We start from the raw sequence: 20,656 nt of genomic DNA on the forward strand, positions 1-20,656 counted from the left end.
CTGTGGGCCAAGAGGCACAGAACACAGAAAAATTTTATAGAGTAAGGGTGTAGGAGCAAAGGAGCCTGCATATGTTTAATCTACTTTTCTTTACACGTCTGCATGCTTTATCTATCCTAGGCTGGCCCAGTGTAGCTCTGGCTGACAGATGCCAAGACACAGGACCTAGAGATCCCTAAGCTTCCAGGAGCTCATCCTATGTTGATCCTAGATTGGGAAATTGAGGTCAAGAGAGGACAGAGACTTCCCAGGCTCACATAGTTCCTGAGATCAGAATAAAGAGAGTCTAAGTCAAGTACTAGATCTTCAGACTTGTTTCTATATGTTTTTCTCCTTCTCCTTCTTGCCCTTCTTCCTCTCTTCTTTTTTCCCCCTCCTTACTTCTGCTTCTCCTCTTCCTCCTACTCCTTATTCTTGGCCAGGGAAAGAATATTACTATTATTACTTCTTTCCAGAGAACTTTTCATCTCTGGCCTCTGGTGGTGATGGGAATTGAATCTGGGACCTTTGGTGCCTCAAGCAGGAAAGTCATTTAGATAACCAATCTGCTGTTTCCCCAGTCCCTACATGGTTTTTCTTATTTTACTTTATTTTATTTTTTAATTGATTTAATAATGATGAGCAAGACTGTAGGATAAGAGGGGTACAGTTCCAAACAATTTTCACCACCAGAATTTCATATTCCACCCCCTCCATTGGAAGCTTTCCTATTATTTATGCCTCTGGGAGTATGGACCCAGGATCATTATGGGGTACAGAAAGTGGAAGATCTGGCTTCCTTAATTGTTTCTCCACTGGACATGGGAGTTGGATGGTCAATTCATACTCCTAGCCTGTCTCTCTATTTCCCTAGTGGGGCAGGGTTCTGTAGAGGTGGGGTTCCAGGGTACACTGGTGAGGTCATCCAACCAGTGAAGTCAGGTTGGCGTCATGGTAGCATCTGCAACTTGGTGGCTGAAAAAGCATTAAGATACAAAGCAGAACAAACTGTTTAATAATCAGGAATCTAAAGGTAAGAATATAGCAGATGAGATTTGGGATCTCCATTTTGGAAAAAGCTGGTAGGTCTATTTTAAGTATATTCCAAGGGGCCCATGACTTTCCTAGTTTTTGCCTGAGCCTGACATCTAATATGCAGGTGGACCCAAGTTATTGTCTGGGGAGATAGTGTCATAGTTGGAAAAAGGGCTAGAAAGCTATATCAGGGAAGAGAGTAGCTTCCCAAATATGGGAAAAGTATATAAATATTGTTAACTATAAACTCCATTGATTTGATGTGGGGCCCATATTCAGCACAGGAGACTATGTAATCTCTGCATCCCTGTAGGTCTGAACTCACATTCTTTGGTCATATCTAGGAACATCCTAGGCTGCATTCATTATAGGACCTATCTTCCTCAAGAAGCAGAGGGTGTTGGCTGAACCCCCTTCAGAGAATGGGGCAGTCCTACCATTGTTGATCCACATTGAGGGCAGGTCCTATAGGGGCCCACAAATGGGTTTCATTATGTTGTTCCTAATGGAGATGACCAGTGACAGTGGAGAAAGGGATCTGTTAGAGGTCTAGGCTCATCATGTCTGTGTGGGAATCCCAGGACTTCCTGACTAGGGCCCTGGGTGATGGGGTAGCCTGGTAGTGACCAAAGAGTCATCATTAAAGTCTGCCAGTCTCTTGCCCTTTTTCAGCTTTTGTAGTTCTTACTTTTTCTGACAAGGTTAGCCTTGGAGTGATTGAGGGACGTGAAATAGGAAGTATGTGAAGAGGGTATCTATGTCTAAATAGAAATTATTTGATTAAATACTTTATAGTACTTAATTTTTAAAAAGTGTCTTTTTTAGATCTTTCTACTTGCTTGCTGCACTTATTGAGTCACTGAAAACTACTTTTAGCCCTAGAGGCAAAAAAAGAAAAAAAGAAAAAGAAAGAAAGAAAAGAAAAAAGAAAGGAGAGAGAGAGAGAGAGAGAGAGAGAGAGAGAGAGAGACTGATACAAAATTACAATTCCACTATGACAGCATTGTAAGGTCTGATCCATGGTAAATGAGACTGGAGAGAAGCAGTGAGGCCTCAAGTATTACAGGCAGGGCTTTATTCAAGCGCTCCCTGGCGATGTACACCAGTCCTGAGAGAGTGGGGCCCCTGTGAGTCTGAGCCCAGTGTCAGGGGAGGGAGCGCTTTATAGGGCTGCAGAGATGGGGAAGTTTAACAGGGAATTTTCCATGATGATTAGTCTGGTTTTCGAAACCGCTAACTCCCCATCTTTATTCCAGGAACTGGCTGTGCCTGCATTCGTGTTCTGCATTCTTGTGGCTTGAGTGTTTTAGCCACAGGCAGCTTGTCTTCAATGGTCAGGGCCACCCAGACCTAACAAGCATATGTCTCCTCAACCAGAGTTTTATTTCTTGAAAGAGTAACACACCCTACAACCACTGCCTCAGCATCCTTAGAGTTCATTTGGTGCTGTCCTTGGTAGTATCATGTGGTGTCAGGGCTTGAACCTAAGGTCTCACACATGAAAAGCAGGAGCTCTGACCACTGAGTCATCTCCTCCTGATTCTTCATTTTTTCATTTTATAATCTTTCCGTCTCGGTCCATAGGAAAAAGTGACCACGCAGTGGAGAATTTCATTTTAACAAGGACTCATACACCCAAAGTATTAAAGGATGCTGACCCCATAGCCAACCCCAATACTAAAGAAAACTACAGCATGCTCAAGCCAATGATTCTGAGGGTAACTTTTTAAATTAGTGATTTAATAATGATTAACAAGATTATGGGATCAGAGGGGCACAATTCCATATAATTCCCACCACCAGAGTTCTGTCCCATCCCCTCCACTGGAAGTTTCCTATTCTTTATCCCTCTGGGAGTATGGTCCAAAAATCTTTATAGAAAAGCCATGTAATTTATATTTCAAAGAAAAAGCCGTTATTTAAAATGTATTGACGATTTAAGCCCAGTGTTAAACTTCAATCAGGTTACCAATTTGAAAGCTTAAGTGCTTAGATTGAAGGAGTATATACTCAGAACTGGGGTCTGTACATCAAAAAGTTTGAGGCATTCACTAGTTAATGGTAAATATAACATATCCTTATTTTTAAAAATATTTCAGAATATGGAAATGAAAAAGCAAACAAAGCCAGCCTCCGATCATTCTCATTTACCCTATGACTGATGTTCAGTATCTTCTACATTTGTGCACATATTCACAATACTCCAACCTTTCATGATCATGTATTTTCTTTCTTTGGGAATATAGGATGTATGCCTAATTGAATTATAACAAAGGAAAATCCAGTGTGTTGGAACTGAACTCCATAAAACACAGATCTAAGAAGCACTTGAGCTATTAGTTTCAGTTCCCCTGTATGGGGAGAACACACAAGCCACCAAATCCACACTCTGCAGTTACTTTATGTAAACGAGCACTTCAGTCAGTGCAGCCTGATTGGTGGAGAGTTTGTCAAACTGTGAATGGTCACATTTCAGTCTGGTCTGTGAGGGCAGCTCCCTCTGGGGTCTAATACAAACTGGAATCTAACCCTCAATAGACTCAGATTCTGGTTATTATCTAGACCCTGAATGATGACATTTTACTTACCCTTCCCTTCCCTTCCCTTCCCTTCCCTTCCCTTCCCTTCCCTTCCCTTCCCTTCCCTTCCCTTCCCTTCCCTTCCCTTCCCTTCCCTTCCCTTCCCTTCCCTTCCCTTCCCTTCTCTTTCCTCTTTCTCTTCCCCTCCCCTCCTCCTCTCCCCCACCCTTTTCTTTTTCCTTTCTTTTTTTTTATTTGCTAATAGGTTTATCATTGTGACTTGGTGATTGCACAAATTCCACCATTCTAGGAGGCCATTTCCCCCCTTTTCACCCCTTTTTGGTAGAGGGTAATTGATATAGAGGAAGATAGAGAAAAGGAGATATACATGTAGTACTGCTTCACTACTCATGAAGCTTTCATCCTGCAGGTGTGGGCTGGGAACTTGAACCTGGGTCCTTATGCTTGGTAGCATACATGTTCTATGGGGGGATATTACAGGAAAATAATTTGTTCTCTTTCTCTTTTTTAGACAAATCTCACAGGAGGATAAAAATTGGGAGAACAATATCCAGGAGCTACAAAAAAAGGTGTTGTGGGTTCTCTTTTCAAGGATTTCTGACTCACAGTGTAAAGCTAAAGATTTGTTTCTTTAATTCACATGACATCATAGCTGAAAGCCATTTTCTCTTTTTATTTCTGTACTTGTTTGTACAGAATGCACACCTTAAAAAGGAGTTAATGGGGAAAAAGTCATACATGGTAGTCTTATTTTGCTCAGAAATTGAAAAAGTTAAATTCTTTTATATTCTTTTTAAGATAGACTTTTTTTCAAGATTTTTTAAAAAAAATTTGTGATTATTAGTGGTTTATAAGATTATAAGATTACAAAGCCTAGTTCCACAGTCCACCCACCACCATAGTTCTGTGATCTTACCCTTCCAACAGTAGCCACCTTAGTTCATACTAAGTCTCAGAGACAGTTTGCTTCTGTTTTTGTCTGCTGGGTTTTTTTTTTTTTGGCAAGTTCATGTAAACCAGAGCTCTAGATTCCACATATGAATGAAACCTTATGGTAGTTGTCTTTCAACTCTTATTTCCCTAAGCATAATCACCTCCAGTTCCATCCATTTCATTCCAAAGGATACAATATCATCTTTTTATTATTATTATTATTTCAGAGTTGTATTCCATGGAATATGTATCCCATAACTTCTTTAGCCAGTAATCTGTTGATGGACATTTAGACTGCTTCCACTCTTTGGCCATTATGAATAATGCAGCTATGAACATAGGGGTGCATATGTCCCTTTGTTTTCTCTTCTGATCTTTTTTTTCAACTTCTGTCTATGAGTAAGATCATATCATATCCATCCTTCTCTTTTTGACTTACCTCACTTAACATGATTTCTTCAAGCTCTATCCAAGATGGGCTGAAAACAGTGAAATCACCATTTTTAATAGCTGATAGTATTCCATTCTGTATATATAACACAGGTTACTCAGCCATTCATCTATTGTTGGACACCTGAGTTGCTTCCAGGTTTTGGCTATTACAAATTGTGCTTCTGTGAACATAGGTATGCACAGGTCTTTTTGGATGGGTATGCTTGGCTCCTTAGGATATGTCCCCAGGAGAGGAATTGCAGGGTCATAGGGTAGGTCCACTTCTAGCTTTCTGAAAGTTCTCCAGACTGTTCTCCACAGGGGCTGGACCAATTGGTATTCTCACCAGCAGTGCAGAAGGGTTCCTTTGTCCCCATAACCTCTCCAGCATTTGTTGCTGCTACTTTTTTCTGATGTATGACATTCTTACAGGAGTAAAGTAGTATCTCATTGTTGTCTTTCTTTGAATTTTCCTTTTAAAAAATATTTTAAATTTATTTATTAGAAAGATAGGAGGAGAGAGAGAAAGAACTAGACATTTCTCTGGTACATGTGCTGCCGAGGACTGAACTAAGTAACTAAGTAACTCATACTTGAGAATCCAATGCTTTATCCATTGTGCCACCTCCCAGACCACTCTTTGCATTTCTCTGAAAATTTTTGATGTTTTTTTTTTTTTTTTTGTCTTTTGGAGCTCTTCTTTGGTTAATATTCTGTCCATGTCTTCTCCCCATTTTTGGATGGGATCATTTGTTTTCTTGTTGTTGAGTTTGGTAGCTCTTTGTACATTTAAGTTATTAGCCTCTTGTCTGATGTATGGCATGTAAAGATCTTCTCCCATTCTGTGAGGGGTCTCTTAGTTTAGGTAGTGATTTCTTTTGCTGTGCATAAACTTTTTAATTTTATGTAGTCCCATAGGTTTATGCTTGCCTTACTCTTCTTTGTAATTGGATTCATTTCATTGAAGATGTCTTTAAAGAGTTCTGCCAATATTTTCCTCTAAGTATCTGATAGTTTGTGGTCTAACATCCAAGTCCTTGATCCACATGGAATTTTCTTTTGTATTTGGTGAAATATAGTGGTTCAGTTTCATTCTTCTGCATGTTTCAATCCAACTTTTCCAACACCATTTGTTGAAGAGACTTTGCTTTCCCCATTTAATAGTCTGGGTACCTTTGTCAAAGATTAGATGTCCATAGGTATGGGGGGCTTACTTCTGGGCTCTCAATTCTATTCCTCTAGTCAGTGTGTCTATTCATGTTCTAGTACCAAGCAGTTTTGATGGCAATGGCCCTATAATATAATTTGAGATCTGAAAGTGTAATGCCTCTGGTTCTGTTCTTTTTTCTCAAGATTGTTTTGGCAACTCTAGGTCTTTTCTAGTTCCAGATAAATATTTGTAGTATTTGTTCTATTTTCCTAAAAAAATGTGCTTGGGATCTTGATGGGGATAGCATTAAGTTTGTATATGGCTCTGGGTAGTATATTCATTTTGATGATGTTAATTCTTCCGACTCATGAACATGGAATATCTTTCCACTTCTTTATGTCTCTTTCAATTTCCTTGAGTAGTGACTTATAATTTTTTGGTATACAAGTCTTTCACTTCTTTAGTTAGGTTTATTCCTAGATATTTTATTGTTTTTGTTGCTATAGTAAAAGGAAGTGATTTCTGGATTTCATCTTCTTCCAACTTAGGGTTTGCATAGAGGAATGTCACTGACTTTTGAATGTTAATTTTGTAGCCTGACACTTAACTGTATTACCTGATCATTTCCAAAAGCTTCTTGGTGGATTTCTTAGGTTTTTCTATGTATACTATCATGTCATCTGCAAATAGGCAGAGTCTGGCTTCTTCTCTTGCAGTCTGTATCCCTTTAATTCCTTGCATCTGCCTGATTGCTATGGCAAGAACTTCCAACACTGTGTTGAAAAGTAGTGGTGATAGTGGGCAGTCCTGTCTAGTACCTGATCTGTGGTGAAATGCTTCCAGTTTTTCACCATTGAGTATGATGTTGGCTATAGGTTTGCTATATATAGACTCCACTATCTTGAAGAATTTTCTATCTATTCCCATTTTTTGTAGTGTTTTGATCATAAAGCGATGTTGTATTTTGTCAAAGACTTTCTCTGCATATATTGATATGACCATGTGGTTTTTGGTCTTGCTTTTATTGATGTGGTGGATCACACTGATTGATATATGTATATTAAACCAACCTTGAATCCCTGGGATTAAACCCCACTTGGTCATGATTAACAATCTTTTTAATATACTGCTGTATCCAGTTGGCTAGAATTTGTTCAATATTTTAGCATACATGTTCATCAGAGATATTGGTCTATAGTTTTCTTTTTTGGTTGTGTCCCTCTCTGATTTTGGTATCAAAGTGATATTGGCTTCATAGAAGCTGGGAGTATTCCAGTGTCTTCAATCTTCTGGAAGACTTTCAAAAGTAGAGGTATTAGTTCTTCTTTGAGGGTTGTAGATTTCATTTGTAAAACCATCTTGTCTAGGACTTTTATTCTTAGGAAGGTTTTTGATAAATCTTTCAATTTCGTTAGCTGTGATGGTCCTGTTCATATTATCTAGTTCCTCTTTATTTAATTTGGGAAGTTCAAAGGTATCTAGGAAATTGTCCATTTCTTTCAGGTTCTCTTGCTTGGTGGCATATAGTTGTTCATAGAAGCCCCACATGATATGTTGAATTTCTGCGGTGTTTTTTGTGATATCTCCTCTTTCACTTACATTCTGATTTCTCTCTTTTTCTTTCTTTCTTTCTTTCTTTCTTTCTTTCTTTCTTTCTTTCTTTCTTACTTAATTACTTTCTTTCTTTCTTTCTTCTCCTCCTCTTCCTCTTATTCCCCTTCTATTTCTCCTTCTCCTCCTTCTTCCTCTTACTTCTCTTCTCCTCCTCCTCTTCTTTTTCTCCTCTTCTACTCCTCGTTCTCTTCCTCCTTCCTCTTCTCCTCCTCTTTCTCTTCCTTTTCCTTCTTCCTCTACCCCTTCTCCTTCTTTATTCCAGTCATATGTCTATAGGCATTTAGGTTGTTTCCATGTTTTGAGTCTTGTGAATAGTGCTGCCAGAAACACTGTAGTTAAATTATCTCCAAGGGAGCAAATTTCTCATATCCAAATAAGGAGGAAACTAGAACTGTAGACTATCTCCAATGTTCAATGTGAACATCTCCAATGCTGGAATGTTTTTAGACCTGTTTGCTCCCTTCACTTCTAGTCCGTGGTACTACCCATTTTTTGTGGTTAACACAGCTGTAAGAAAACTGTGTAGTGCCTGACTTGTAACTGTATTCTGCCTGACTTGTAGCTCCTATTTTTCCATCATAAATGGATCTAGAAATATTGGCCTTCCTTGGAGGCGGAGATGACCAACTTTGGCAGTTGGCAGGGGAAAAGGTGATCTCTACAGACTCACCAATGGTACCACCTCACCCTCTGAGTAGGGGACTGGACAGTGCAGTGACATGTTTCTACTGAAAGCAGCTTAATGGGGTGATGAGAGAAACCAAGAGAGAAAGCCTCTCTATCTATCATCTTTATCTATCTATCTATCTACCATTTTTCAATGTGTATACCTAGAAAGTAAGAAATAGACAGACAGATATGTTGGTCTACTATACCTAAGAAAGGGCAGACTCACTTGCCAGTTAACACAGTGCAGTAAAGTACTCACAATGGGGGCTGTGCAGGTGGGCAAGATGACCCTGTGTCCAACACATGTGGTTGTGGGGATTGTGCTTTCGGCTTTAATCCACACAGTTGGGAACAAATTGGGGACCTGGTTGTGTTTCAGTCTGCAGATTTGCCCCACCAGTAGAAGCTCTGAAACTCGGGTTGATGCAGGTGCTCAAATCCCACTGCGCTTCTTGGCACCTTCTTTTGTCCCTGAATGACTGGATCCATCTTCTACAGGTGCCCTCCCAGTGATTACGGGACTGTTAAGTGCCTCTCAAGGTCCCTATGAATGTAACATGAAAGGAAACAGCAGAAGATTTTAGCAGAATGAATGTTATTGCAAGAGCATGCTTTTCTCAGAGGTGCCATGAGCAGAGATTTGATAGCAGGTTGGACTAAGGGACCTATACAAATGCCCATGTCTTGAAGGGTGCATGCTCCCCACAAGCCTCCACCCAGAGGCTGTTTATTATCTCCTCAGTGGCATTGCCAATGTTTAACTCTAGGGTTGGGACTAGCTTAACTCTCAGTGTCATATTGAGAAACTAGTTCTACATAAAGATTGTACCATATTTTCAGTTCTTGTGTTTATTTTCTGTGCTGCAATCCTGCATCTGTACAATTTTCCTTGTAAAAGATTACCTTATTATTTTGTTCAAGTCCAAGATTTTTTGTTTCCATTGTTAGGGTATAGTCATAGTCACTTTGCTCTATCAGATGAGGGGTACGTGGTAGGAACCAGATGGCTGTACTGCATGAATGAACTGTGATTCTTCTCTCACAGCACAAGATATCAGACAGGATTCTGCTGGCCAAATGCCTGGTGGTGCTGGGATTTGTTATCTTCATTTTCTTTCTCAACTCATTTGTCCCTGGTATTCATCTTGACCTTGGTGAGTCAAATTTTTTATTGGCTTTGGTTGATAGGTTTTGTATATTAGAGTCTGGAAGTGAAGGTTTACCAGCTGCTTCCAGGCCCTTGGTGAAGCTGTAGCAAGTGTAGAGATAATAGTAATCAAACCCTGGATGGAGAGAAAATAGTCTTCCTGCATTGCTTGTGGGTTTTCTTCTATGGTAAGCTCTCCTGGGTTAGTTCCAATGTCTTTTTCTAAAACCTTGACTTGAACCAGGGGATTGTGTAATGTTTTTGCAGAAACATTCATGCCTGAGGCTCCCAGGTTTACTCCTCACTATTATAAGTCAAAACTGAGCAGTGCTCTGGTTATAAAATTAAGAATAAACAAACAAAGGACTGGGTGGTGGTGCACCTGGTTGAGTGCACATATTGCCATACACAAGGACCCAGGTTTGAGCCCCTACCTGCAGGGGGAAAGCTTTTCAAGTGATGAAGCAGCTCTATAGGTATCTCTCTGGATCTCTTCCTTTCTATCACCCCCTTCCCTTTTGATTTCTGGCTGTCTCTATACTATAAATAAATAAAGATAATAAAAAAATAAACTTCACTAAAAATTGAATTTACAAACAAACAAAGAAACATTTTGGGGCTGAGGAGACAGCGTAGTGGCCATACTAAAGACTCTCCAACATAGTATTGGAAGTTCTTGCCATAGCAATCAGGCAAGAGAAAGAAATCAAAGGAATACAGATTGGAAGGGAAGAAGTCAAGCTCTCACTATTTGCAGATGATATGATAGTATACATAGAAAAACCTAAAGGATCCAGCAGAAAACTATTGGAAGTTATTAGGCAATATAGCAAGGTATCAGGCTACAAAATCAATGTGGTGGTTCAGGCCACGTGGAGCCAGCCAAAAAAAATGGTTGTGTCCTCCTACCTCACTACCTGGCAAGAAAGTGCGAGCAAGGGGAGGGGGACTTTTTAGGTCAACACCCCCCAGAGTGATGTGTTGGGACAGGATTGGTTGGGGGAAAGCCCTGAAAGTACCATAATGCTCTGTGTAGGGTGGCAGGGCCTTGGGGAGATATCTGCACAGCACATATTAACCATGTACAAGAATCTAGGTTCTAGCCCCCCTACTCATACATACAGGCAGAAGCTTCAGGAGTGATGAAGCAATGCTGTAGGTCTCTTTCTCTTTCTCTTTCCCTCTCTATCACCCTTCTTCTCTCAATTTCTCTGTCTTATCAAATTAAAAATAAAGTAAAATAACTAAAAAAATAATAATCTCAAATCCAAGTTGCCAAGTGACTGGGGCTTGGTCCTGAACTGTTGGGTGTCTACACTTTATCTAGACCTGAGAGCTGACCCACAAAGAATCCTAATGGAACAGTGAAGAATGCCAAAGTTAGAGGGCTAAAAATGTCACACATTTGAATTACATTTGGGGATTACATCCAGAAGTTCTTGTCACAGTGCAATTTTTAATTATACACCAGATATAATTCTAACATTGTAATCCTTTAATCATGACAGGAATGTTAGATTGTCACCACTGATAATTAGACAAATATAATAAAAGTAATGTTTTGTGGGCAGAGAGGTTTTATTAGAGAATGCTGTAGAATAATCACAGATTATTTGTTTCTTATTTTAGTTTATGTGGATAGGACACTGTTTTTCTGTGTGCATGACTTAGCTTCAAACTTAGCCCCCATCTTTATATCCATATACAAAAACAAAAAACCAAAAATTAATTTTATTAAGATTCCATTTTGTTTTAGCATGAGAAGCTTATACTACTTGTTTCAATAAAATCTTTTGAGGTTTTATGTTTTTAAATCTTGTATTTTTGATAGGTTTTCTGCACTTATGACATTTCAGGATATCTTGGAACATATAATCTGTAGATTTTTCTTTCTTTTTTCATTTTTATTTGTGATTAATAGTGGGTTATAACAATGTAAGATTACAATGTATAGTTCCATACCATACTCACCACCAAATTATTATGTCCCCATCTTCCCACCTTCAAAGATAACCACCATAGTTCTCACAAGTCTAATAGTTTTCTTCCTTATGTTTTTTTTTTTAAGTTCATGTGTCTCATTTCTTTACATTCCTTATATGAGTGAAATCATCTGGAAGTTGACTTTCATCTCTTTACTTATTTTGCTAAGCATAATCACCTCCAGTTCAATTCATTTTTTTCCCCAAAGGACACAATTTATGTTTTTCTCTTTTTTTTTTTTTTTGTGGTTCCACACAAATTTTTTGGAAAAGTTGTTAAATTTTCTTGAAAACTGCCATTGGAACCTTGAAATTGTAGATTGCTTCTTGTAGAATAGGCACATGAGATATTTATCTCACAATGTACCAGAAACCCTTGTTTCAAAATTCAGACACTTTCATTTATGTTTTAGAAAGATAATTCAATGGGGTGAGGGTAGATAGCATAATGGTTATGCAAACAGACTCTCATGCCTGAGGCTCCAAGTCCCAGGTTCAATCCCTTGCACTACCATAAGCCAGAGCTGAGCAGTGCTCTGGTAAAAAAAAAAAAAAAAAAGACAATTCAATGCACATATTGAATTATATGAATTATATATAGTACCTCTAGTACTTAAGACATATAAGGCCAACTACCTTTCAACTAAGCATTACTATCTCTGCAGTGAAATAAGATTATTTTATTGTTATTTAATTTTATTAGTGACTTAATATTGATTTACAAAATTATAAGACAACAGGTCCCCATCCCTCTTATTGGAAGTATAGCAGTTCTCCCAAGGTTGCAGATATGGGCTATTATTTCTTTTTTCTTCCATTCTTTCTTTCTCTCTTCCTTCCTTCCTTCCTTCCTTCCTTCCTTCCTTCCTTCCTTCCTTCCTTTCCTCTTGTTGCCTTTGTTTTATTGTTGTAGTTATTATTGTTGTTGTCATTGTTGGATAGGACAGAGAGAAATGGAGAGAGGAGGGGAAGATGGGGGTGGGGAGGAGAAAGAGAGACACCTGCAGACTGGTTTCACTGCTTGTGAAGCAACTCCCCTGCAGGTGGGGAGCTGGGGGCTCAAACTAGGATCCTTGTGCGGATCCTTGTGCTTTGCACCATGTGCACTTAAGCCACTGTGCTACTGCCCAACTCCATTTTTTCTTTTAATATATAATTTTTATTTATATAAAGGAAACACTGACAAAAAAACATAGGATAAGAGGGGTACAACTCCACATAATTCCTACCACCAGAACTCCATATCCCATCCCCTCCCCTGATATATTTCCTATATATAGAAGGTCTGGCTTCTGTAACTGCTTCCCCGATGAACATGGGCATTGACATGCTAATCCATACTTCCAGCCTGTCTCTCTTTCCTTAATGGGTCAGGGCTCTGGGAAGCAGGGCTCCAGAGAGACACATTGGTGGGGTCGTCTGCCCCGGGAAGTCTGGTTGACATCGCGGTAGCATCTGGAAGCTGGTGGCTGAAAGAAGAGTTAACATATAAAGCCAAACAAATTGTTGAATAATCATGAGCCTAAAGGCTGGAATAGTGTAAATAAAGATTTGGGGGTCTCTGTTTTGTAGATAGTTAGTAGGCCTATTTTAGTTATACTCCAAAGGGCCCATGACTATCCTGTTTTTTTTTTTCCTTTTCTTTTTTTTTTTTTAATTTCTAAGCTTGACATCTGATATGCAGGTGGACCCAAGTTATTGTCTGGGGAGATGATGCCATGGCTGGAAAAAGGACCAGAAAGCTGGATCAGGGAAGAGAGTAGCTCCCAAATATGGGAAAGGTGTATAAATGTTGACTGCAAACCCCATCTATTTGATCTGATCTGGGGCCCATATTCAGCTTAGGAGCCTATGTGACCTCTGCATCCCTGTAGATCTGAGCTCACATTCTGTGGTCATGAGTAGGAATGTTCCAAGTTTCCCCAACTTTACAACCCATTTTCCTCAGGTGGAAGATAGAGTATGTTGTCTAGCCTCCCTTTGGAGGATGAAACATTCTCTACTGTTGTTGATCCATGTTGAGGGCAAGGTCCTATGGGGACCACAGAGGGATCTATTGTGTTGTTCCTGATAGAGATGACCACTAACAATGGAGAGAGGGATTTATGGGCTATTATTTCTATAACTGTCTATATTTGCCCACTTTCCTTTCCTAGTCACACCTATACCTATTATATTCTTGAATGTATTTTCTGTTTTATTTTTCTCTCTGTGGTTCCTGATGGAGTTGGAGTTCTGATCCCTCTGGTCATCTCCTTATCATTTTTCCCCTTCTGGGAGTATGGATCAAAATTCTTTATAGGGTGCAGAGAGCTCTGGCTTCGGTTTTTCCTTCTCCGCTGAACATGGGAATTGGCAGGTAGATCCTTACAAAATGAGACTACTGTGTAAGAGATAATAAAGGTCCCATGTAACCTCATTTAAGCAATATTTGTTGAATTTTCACATAGCACTCATGCAAAACTTTGCTTTTCTGAAGTTTAGGATTTCAGAATTGTGGATAATTGATTACCAACCATAAGAAGAACAAGCAAGCTGCTTTGAAATTGCTATCTTTGGGCTTAAAATTTCTAACCTTGATTAGTAATTTTCTAGCTTTCCTTTGATAATTATTTCTGAATATATCCCTGGGTAGTTTGATTAGATTTCAATTTTGAGTCTTTCTGTAACAATTTCGCTGATTATGGTTTTGAAATTGCTGTGTCCTTGGTGTCCCTTGGTGTCCTATTACAAAGCAGTTTTATTGTCTTTATGAAAGTATTTTTAGCTATCAATAAAGTCATTTACCTGATAAATCCTGAGCAAAGAAGGGGAATATCAGAGTGGTATTGGCCAATTAGTAGAGACCAAGACACATAGGCCCTGGGTGAGAGAGGGAAAGGTTTGAGGGAAAAGAAAGACATCTAGACTGAAGCACTTTACTTTTCTCATCAATTACTGCCCCCTCCTCTTCAGATCGAAATGCTTTTTTTTTTTTTCCTTATGGAAAAATACTGATGGTATCTTATCTTTTTTTTTTTTAATTAAAAAAAGTAAGGAGTACTTAACTTGCCTTATGAGGTGTTGTGCCCAGAAGTTCAAGTCCTGATCTCACACAAGGAAGACCAGCATCACATGCAAGAGCCTTTATTAGCAAGCTTAAACTTGAGCCTCTGACACCCTTCCACACAAGGGGAGAGTCTGTGCCAACAACCCCACAACATTGTTGCTCTTGGCTTTTTATAGTACACAGAACAAGAGCGGTTGGTTTCAGATTAACGGCTTTAAAGGCTTTAACAGCTTTAACTGCTTTAATGGCTGTAACAAGGAATTGTTGGTTTCAGTGTAAAAGTCTCAACAAGTAACAGTTGGTTTCAGTGTAACAGTCTCTAATAAGTAACAGTTTCTAATCTCTACATTCTAATCTCCACATTCCCCCCTTGTTTTTTGTAACTTCTAGGGCCCAATCTTGGGCCAATCTCTGTTTCTGACTACTGTCCCAGTATCTAGGTGAGGTTTAATGGGGTGTGAGGAACAGTAGTAGCAGGAATGAAAATTAGAGTAACTCTTCTGTCTCTACTGCACGGACGTTGGAGTGGTGGATCCACGGGCCGATACTGTCCACCTTCAGAGCCGTGGGAGTGGCTAGGATGACAGTATAAGGTCCTTTCCACCAGAGCTCAAGTGTCTGTTTTTGGTGGTGTCTCACCAAGACCAAGTCTCCGGGCTGGAAGGGATGAGGGTCTGGAGGAGGTGCAACTTCATATATTGCTCTCAGTCTTGGCCACACATGCTTTTGAACCTAAGATATTGTCTGTAAAGAGGCAAGCATGTCCTGATCATTAATATCAGTGAGCAAGTCTGATCTCAAGTCTGGGATTATGGGAGGGGGACGACCGAACATGATCTCGAATGGGGTCAGCTTTGCAATATAGGGGGCATTTCTTACTCTATAAAGGGCAAAGGTAAGGAGAGTTACCCAGTCTACGTCAGTCTCCATAGTTAATTTTGTTAAGGTCTCTTTTAGAATTCTATTCATCCTTTCTACCTGTCCTGAGCTTTGGGGCCTACAGGCACAATGTAATTTCCATTTTGCCCCAAGGACACCTACCAAGTTCTGGGTTACCTGGGAAGCAAAGGCTGTACCATTATCCGAGTTTAATTAAAGGAGCATACCAAACCTGGGAAAAATCTTCGCCACTGTCTGGGCCGTCTATCTCTTAGTTGGGAATACTTCAGTCCATCCTGAAAAGGTATCTACAAAAACTAACATATATTTATACCCATATTTTCCTGGTTTTACCTCAGTGAAGTCTATCTCCCAGTAGGCACCTGGTCTGGTTCCTTTTTCACGCACCCTGGAAGTTCTAGGCTGGTTGCTAGCATTTGCAAGTCTGCAGGTTTTGCATTCTGTAACTATTTCCTCAATCAGTTGGCTCTTGTGGATTTTCAGGCTGGCTTCTTGCAAAAGTTCAGCAATTTTCCTTCTCCCCAGGTGGGTGGTTCTGTGTATATGCTGTAGCAGGTGTTTGGCCACGGCTTGGGGTAAGATGAGTTTATTATCAGCTGTCACCCACCAGTTACCGTACTTGTCAGCAAGAGGTAACTTTTTTATCTGGAGCTCATCATCTGGTGTATATTCCAGCTTATCAGGCAGGGTGGGCTCTCCAGGGTTCAGCAGACAAAGAGCTAATTCGTCAGTTCTTTCTAATGCTACTTGTCTGGCTGTGGTATCTGCTAGGTGGTTGCCCCATGCCACAGGACTTTCTCTTTTTTGGTGTCCAGGGCAGTGTATTATGACCACCTCATCTGGCATCCAGATAGCCTCTAATAGGTCTAATATTCTTGTTGGTTTTTGATAGCTTTACCTTCAGCTGTGAACAGTCCCCTTTATCGATATATAGCCCCATGGATGTGGGCTGTGGCAAAGGCATAGTGGCTATCAGTGTAGATGTTAAGTCTTTTCCCTTTTCCTAGGTTGAGGGCTTTTGTGAGAGCAATTAATTCAGCTTTTTGGGCTGAAGTCCCTGCAGGCAGGGCGGCTGCCCACACAGTCTCATGTTCAGTAGTTACCATGGCCCCAGCATACTTTACCCCATCTCTGATGAAGCTGCTCCCATCAGTATACCAGTTCACTTCTGTTCCTTTTAAAGGCTGGTCTTTCAGGTCTTCACGGAGGCTGGATGTGCAGCTCAGAATCTCAGAGCAGTCATGTAAGGGAGCATCTAATTCGGGGTCAGGGAGCAAGGTAGCTGGGTTCAAGGATGCTCTGGATGAGAACTGAATGACAGGTGGGTTTAGCAACAAGCTTTGATAATGAGTTAATCGGGCATTGCTGATCCACCTGTCAGGAGGTTGTTGAAGGATTCCATCTACAGCATGAGGAGTAGTCATGGTCAATTTCTGACTGGGAGTCAACTTCTGAGCATCTTTTGTTAACATAGCTGTAGCAGCTATGATGCAGAGGCATGGTGGCCATCCGGCTGCCACTGAGTCTAGCTTTTTTGAGAAATAAGCTACTGGGGCCATACTGTTTGTGTTAGGACCCCTTTTGCTATCCCTTGCTTTTCATCTATGAAAAGGTGAAAGGGTTTAGTCACATCGGGCAGTCCCAAGGCCGGAACCGACAACAGGGCATGCTTTAGTTGTTTAAAGGCACTCTCATGAGCCTCAGTCCATTTAAAAGGCTTCCCTTCTCAGGTCACCTCATAAAAGGGTTTTGCTATTTCGGCAAAACTGGGGACTACTGCCTGTAGTTCTAATCTATCTATTTTCTGGAGATTTTTTTTTGGATGTCAGGGGCAGCCTGGTTTACAAAGGCCATAATTACAGCTAACTTATTCTCTGGAGCTTTTGGATCTAGGGGAGTGAACATTCAATATGCCTCCATAATTCTAAGAAGGCAGCTGGGGTTTCTGTCTTTTCCTGTTGCACACTACTAACCAAATTGATGGGTCAGCGTGCAGCCACCCAGAGACCTCCCATTAGAGTTTGGTGATAGACCCAGGGCTTCTCCTTACCTTCAGGTGAGTTAAAATCCCAGATGGGTCTTTTCAGAGGGAAACTGGCATTTATCAGGGCTGGGTTTAAGGTGGGGTTCCCATCTACCCGGGCATGTATTTTTGGGATTCTGAGAGGATCTTTTCTCTTTCTTCCATGGTAAAAACAATCTGTAAAAGCTGCTGGCAGTCATCCCAGGTTGGCTGATGGGTAAAAATAACAGAATCTAACAGGTCAATGAGTGCTGCTGGTTTTTCTGGAAACTTAGGGATCTGCATTTTCCAATTATAAAGGTCACTAGTGAAAAACGGCCAATACTGCATCAATTGTTCACCATTCTCGTTTGGGGGTCCTAGGGCTTGGAGCGGCAGGGCCACCAAATCGGGTTCTCTGGGCTGTACGGGCTCTCGTACAAGGAGGGCTCCATAAGTCCTGGCCTGCTGCTGGGGGTTCCTGTGGGGCTGGGGTAAGTTGAGGTTGGTAGGGAGGAGGGTACTCTAGGAGGTCTACTTCAGGACCACCTTGGAAAATAGGGTAGGAGGGGGAAGTGGGAGGGGGCATGGAGGGGGCAGTAGGCTGACAATGAAAATTCTTTAAAGCAAGAATGGTGGGTCTCAAACCCTATGGAGGAAGAAAAGATTTTAGCCAAGAGTGGGGGCTTCTCTACCAGATCCTGCCAAGTAAGGATATGAGAAATCTGGTCCGGGTGTCCTGGGTGTCCGAAGATGACGTCTTTGGTAGCATAGTAGGCAGGTTCCATGTTCCTTCTGGGGGCCAAATGGTAGAGAAGGTCGGTCACTTATCTTGATAATAAGTGATCATCTGGTCTTAACAAAATATTTTAAGAATCACAAAAATAAAATAACAAATAAAAATACATATACTTTGTTAATACAAGCTGCTAGTAACAATTGCCTTATGCTACATTTATGCATATTTAACATATGGTCATATATAATAAACATGATATGTATGTATACACTGGACATATATGTACATACATGTATTAAAGAAGGTGATTGTTACATGTTCACCTTATAAAAATTATTTAAATCTCTAGATAACTTTTTCATCGTTCTTACTAAATATTCACAATTATTTAAGAATGATAAATGGAAATATGTAGCATAAATGAATCATGCATTTGAAGAGCAATTAGAATCAGCTATTTTCTTATTAACCTTAGCTGGGTAAAATGACTACATTCCAAAAGATATTGAATAAATACAATCACAAGGGAAAGAAAGAGGTGGATAGTGAAAGAGAGTGTATGCCTCAGATTTCTGTTGGAAGGTAGAGTCAACAAGCCATAACATTTACCTTTTGAATTTATTTCTAGTGTATTCACAAAACTGAGGGGGTAATTTAATAACTCACCTGTTAGAATGTGCACCTTAAGATCAACAATGTCCAGGGTTCATCAGGGATAATACCAGTGGAGCTCCATGGAATGTGGAGTGGTACTGTGGTGGTTCTTCTGTCTTTATTCCTCTTTCTTCTTTCTGTCTCTCAAGCAAAAATAAAATGATGGGCTGGGAGGCCATTCAGTGATACCACACATTGCATGATTATGCATATGTTACTTCTCTAGAATTTCAGGACATTTTTCATTACCCCAAATACTGATGTACAACTAGCAGATACAATTTTTTTTCTACCAAGTCTATTGCTAAGTCTTGGTGCCTGCACTATGGGGCCACCACTCCTGCAGGCTACTTTTTTTTTTTTCTCTGTGTTATGATAGATACAGAGAAAAATAGGATGAGGGAGAGGGAGAAAGGGAGAGAGGAAGAAAGATACCTGCTGCCTGATCCACTGCTTGTGAAGTTTTCCCCCTACAGGTGGGGACTTGAAACAGGGGAGAGGGACACTTGAACTGGGGTTCTCACACATGGCAATTTGTTTGTTTTTGCTTCCAGGGTTATTGCTGGGGTTCAGTTTTGGCACTACCAACCCATGGCTGCTGACAGGCATGATTTTTCCATTTTACTGGATAGGACATAGAGAAATTGAGGGGGGGGATGAGATAGAGAGTAAGAGAGAAAGATAGACCTGCTTCACCACTTGTGAAGCTTCCCCCCTGCAGGTGAGGAGTGGGGGCTTGAACCTGGATCCTTGCACTTTGTACACCCCCTGGCTCTCACACATGGTAATTTGTGTACTTTACTGGTTGTACCACCACCCAGCCCCTCACTCACAATTTCATCACCACTTCCCTACATTCCCTGGCAACCATGAATCCTACTTTTTATTCTCTATGGATCTGCCTAATTCTAGATGTCCCTTAAAAAAAGCATCATTCTGTGTCTGGATTCTTTCACTTAACATATGCTTTCAACAGTCCTCCATGTAGCAGCAGGTACAGTATTTCCTCTTGACTGAACAATAGTCCGATGGCCACATTTTCTGTATCCATTGGTTGATGGATGGCCATTGTCTCCTAGCATGAATACTCACTCTCCTTTGTGGTCTTCCCTTTTTGCATGCTATACTGGGTTTTGAGAATGCAACTAATATCTTCTATTAAGTACAGTTTAATGAATTTCAGAAAGAACAAATGACTTACTGACTCTTCTCCCCTTCTTTTTTTCTTTCCAAAGGGCTTGCAGTACATAGCTTTGTACCTATTTGTAAGGCTGCTGAGAGTTTAAAAAAACTGGGTAATTTAGACTGAGTACTACAACAGCATTTAGACCATGGATCTTTCTGGAATGTCAGTGAGTCATTTAAACAAAATAGTTATGAATTATTCATAGGACTAAAGTGCTAGATCTCTTGTCATGAGAATTGTTTAAAATTCTCAGGTCTTCTTAAATAGTAAGCACTCAAAGTTTTCTCTTAACTTTTAAAATAATTTTTTATTATTAGTGATTAACAAGATTATAAGATAATAGACCAATAATTTCATACCACTCTCACCATCAAAGTTCTGTGCCTCATTTCTTTTTACTGGTAACCACCATATTTCTCCAAAGGTCATAGGTATGGGATATATATGTATATATATTATTCACCTCCAAGGCCCTGCCTTTACTTAATTTCTAAGCAAAACCTATGCCTATTATAAGTTCTTGGTGTCTTTCCTTTTTTCTCTTCCCTCTCAGATAAGAGGAAAAGATCCTGATTTCGTCGGGTGTTCTTCAGATTCTTTCATCGGGTGTTCTTCAGATTCTTTTCCCTCTCAGTGATGGGATAA

At 40.2% G+C, this 20,656-nt stretch overlaps 2 protein-coding genes across 6 annotated transcripts in view; one reads left to right on the forward strand and one right to left on the reverse strand.

Moving 5' to 3' along the window:
* OCA2 (OCA2 melanosomal transmembrane protein) overlaps positions 1 to 20,656 on the forward strand; it is a 452,195-nt gene that overhangs the window by 186,580 nt on the left and 244,959 nt on the right. For all 5 annotated transcript variants that reach the window (XM_060179243.1, XM_007533891.2, XM_060179245.1 and 2 more), the window contains 2 exons: positions 4,066 to 4,123; positions 9,398 to 9,506. In XM_060179243.1, the coding sequence (XP_060035226.1) occupies positions 4,066 to 4,123; positions 9,398 to 9,506 (167 nt within the window). The remainder of the gene's footprint in view (positions 1 to 4,065; positions 4,124 to 9,397; positions 9,507 to 20,656) is intronic.
* On the reverse strand, positions 16,351 to 16,989 carry LOC132534962 (uncharacterized). Its single transcript, XM_060179773.1, has one exon. The coding sequence runs from the start codon at positions 16,987 to 16,989 to the stop codon at positions 16,351 to 16,353; it is 639 nt and encodes a 212-aa protein (XP_060035756.1).

The sequence above is a fragment of the Erinaceus europaeus genome, chromosome 20 (assembly GCF_950295315.1).
Source record: "Erinaceus europaeus chromosome 20, mEriEur2.1, whole genome shotgun sequence".
Taxonomy (NCBI): domain Eukaryota; kingdom Metazoa; phylum Chordata; class Mammalia; order Eulipotyphla; family Erinaceidae; genus Erinaceus; species Erinaceus europaeus.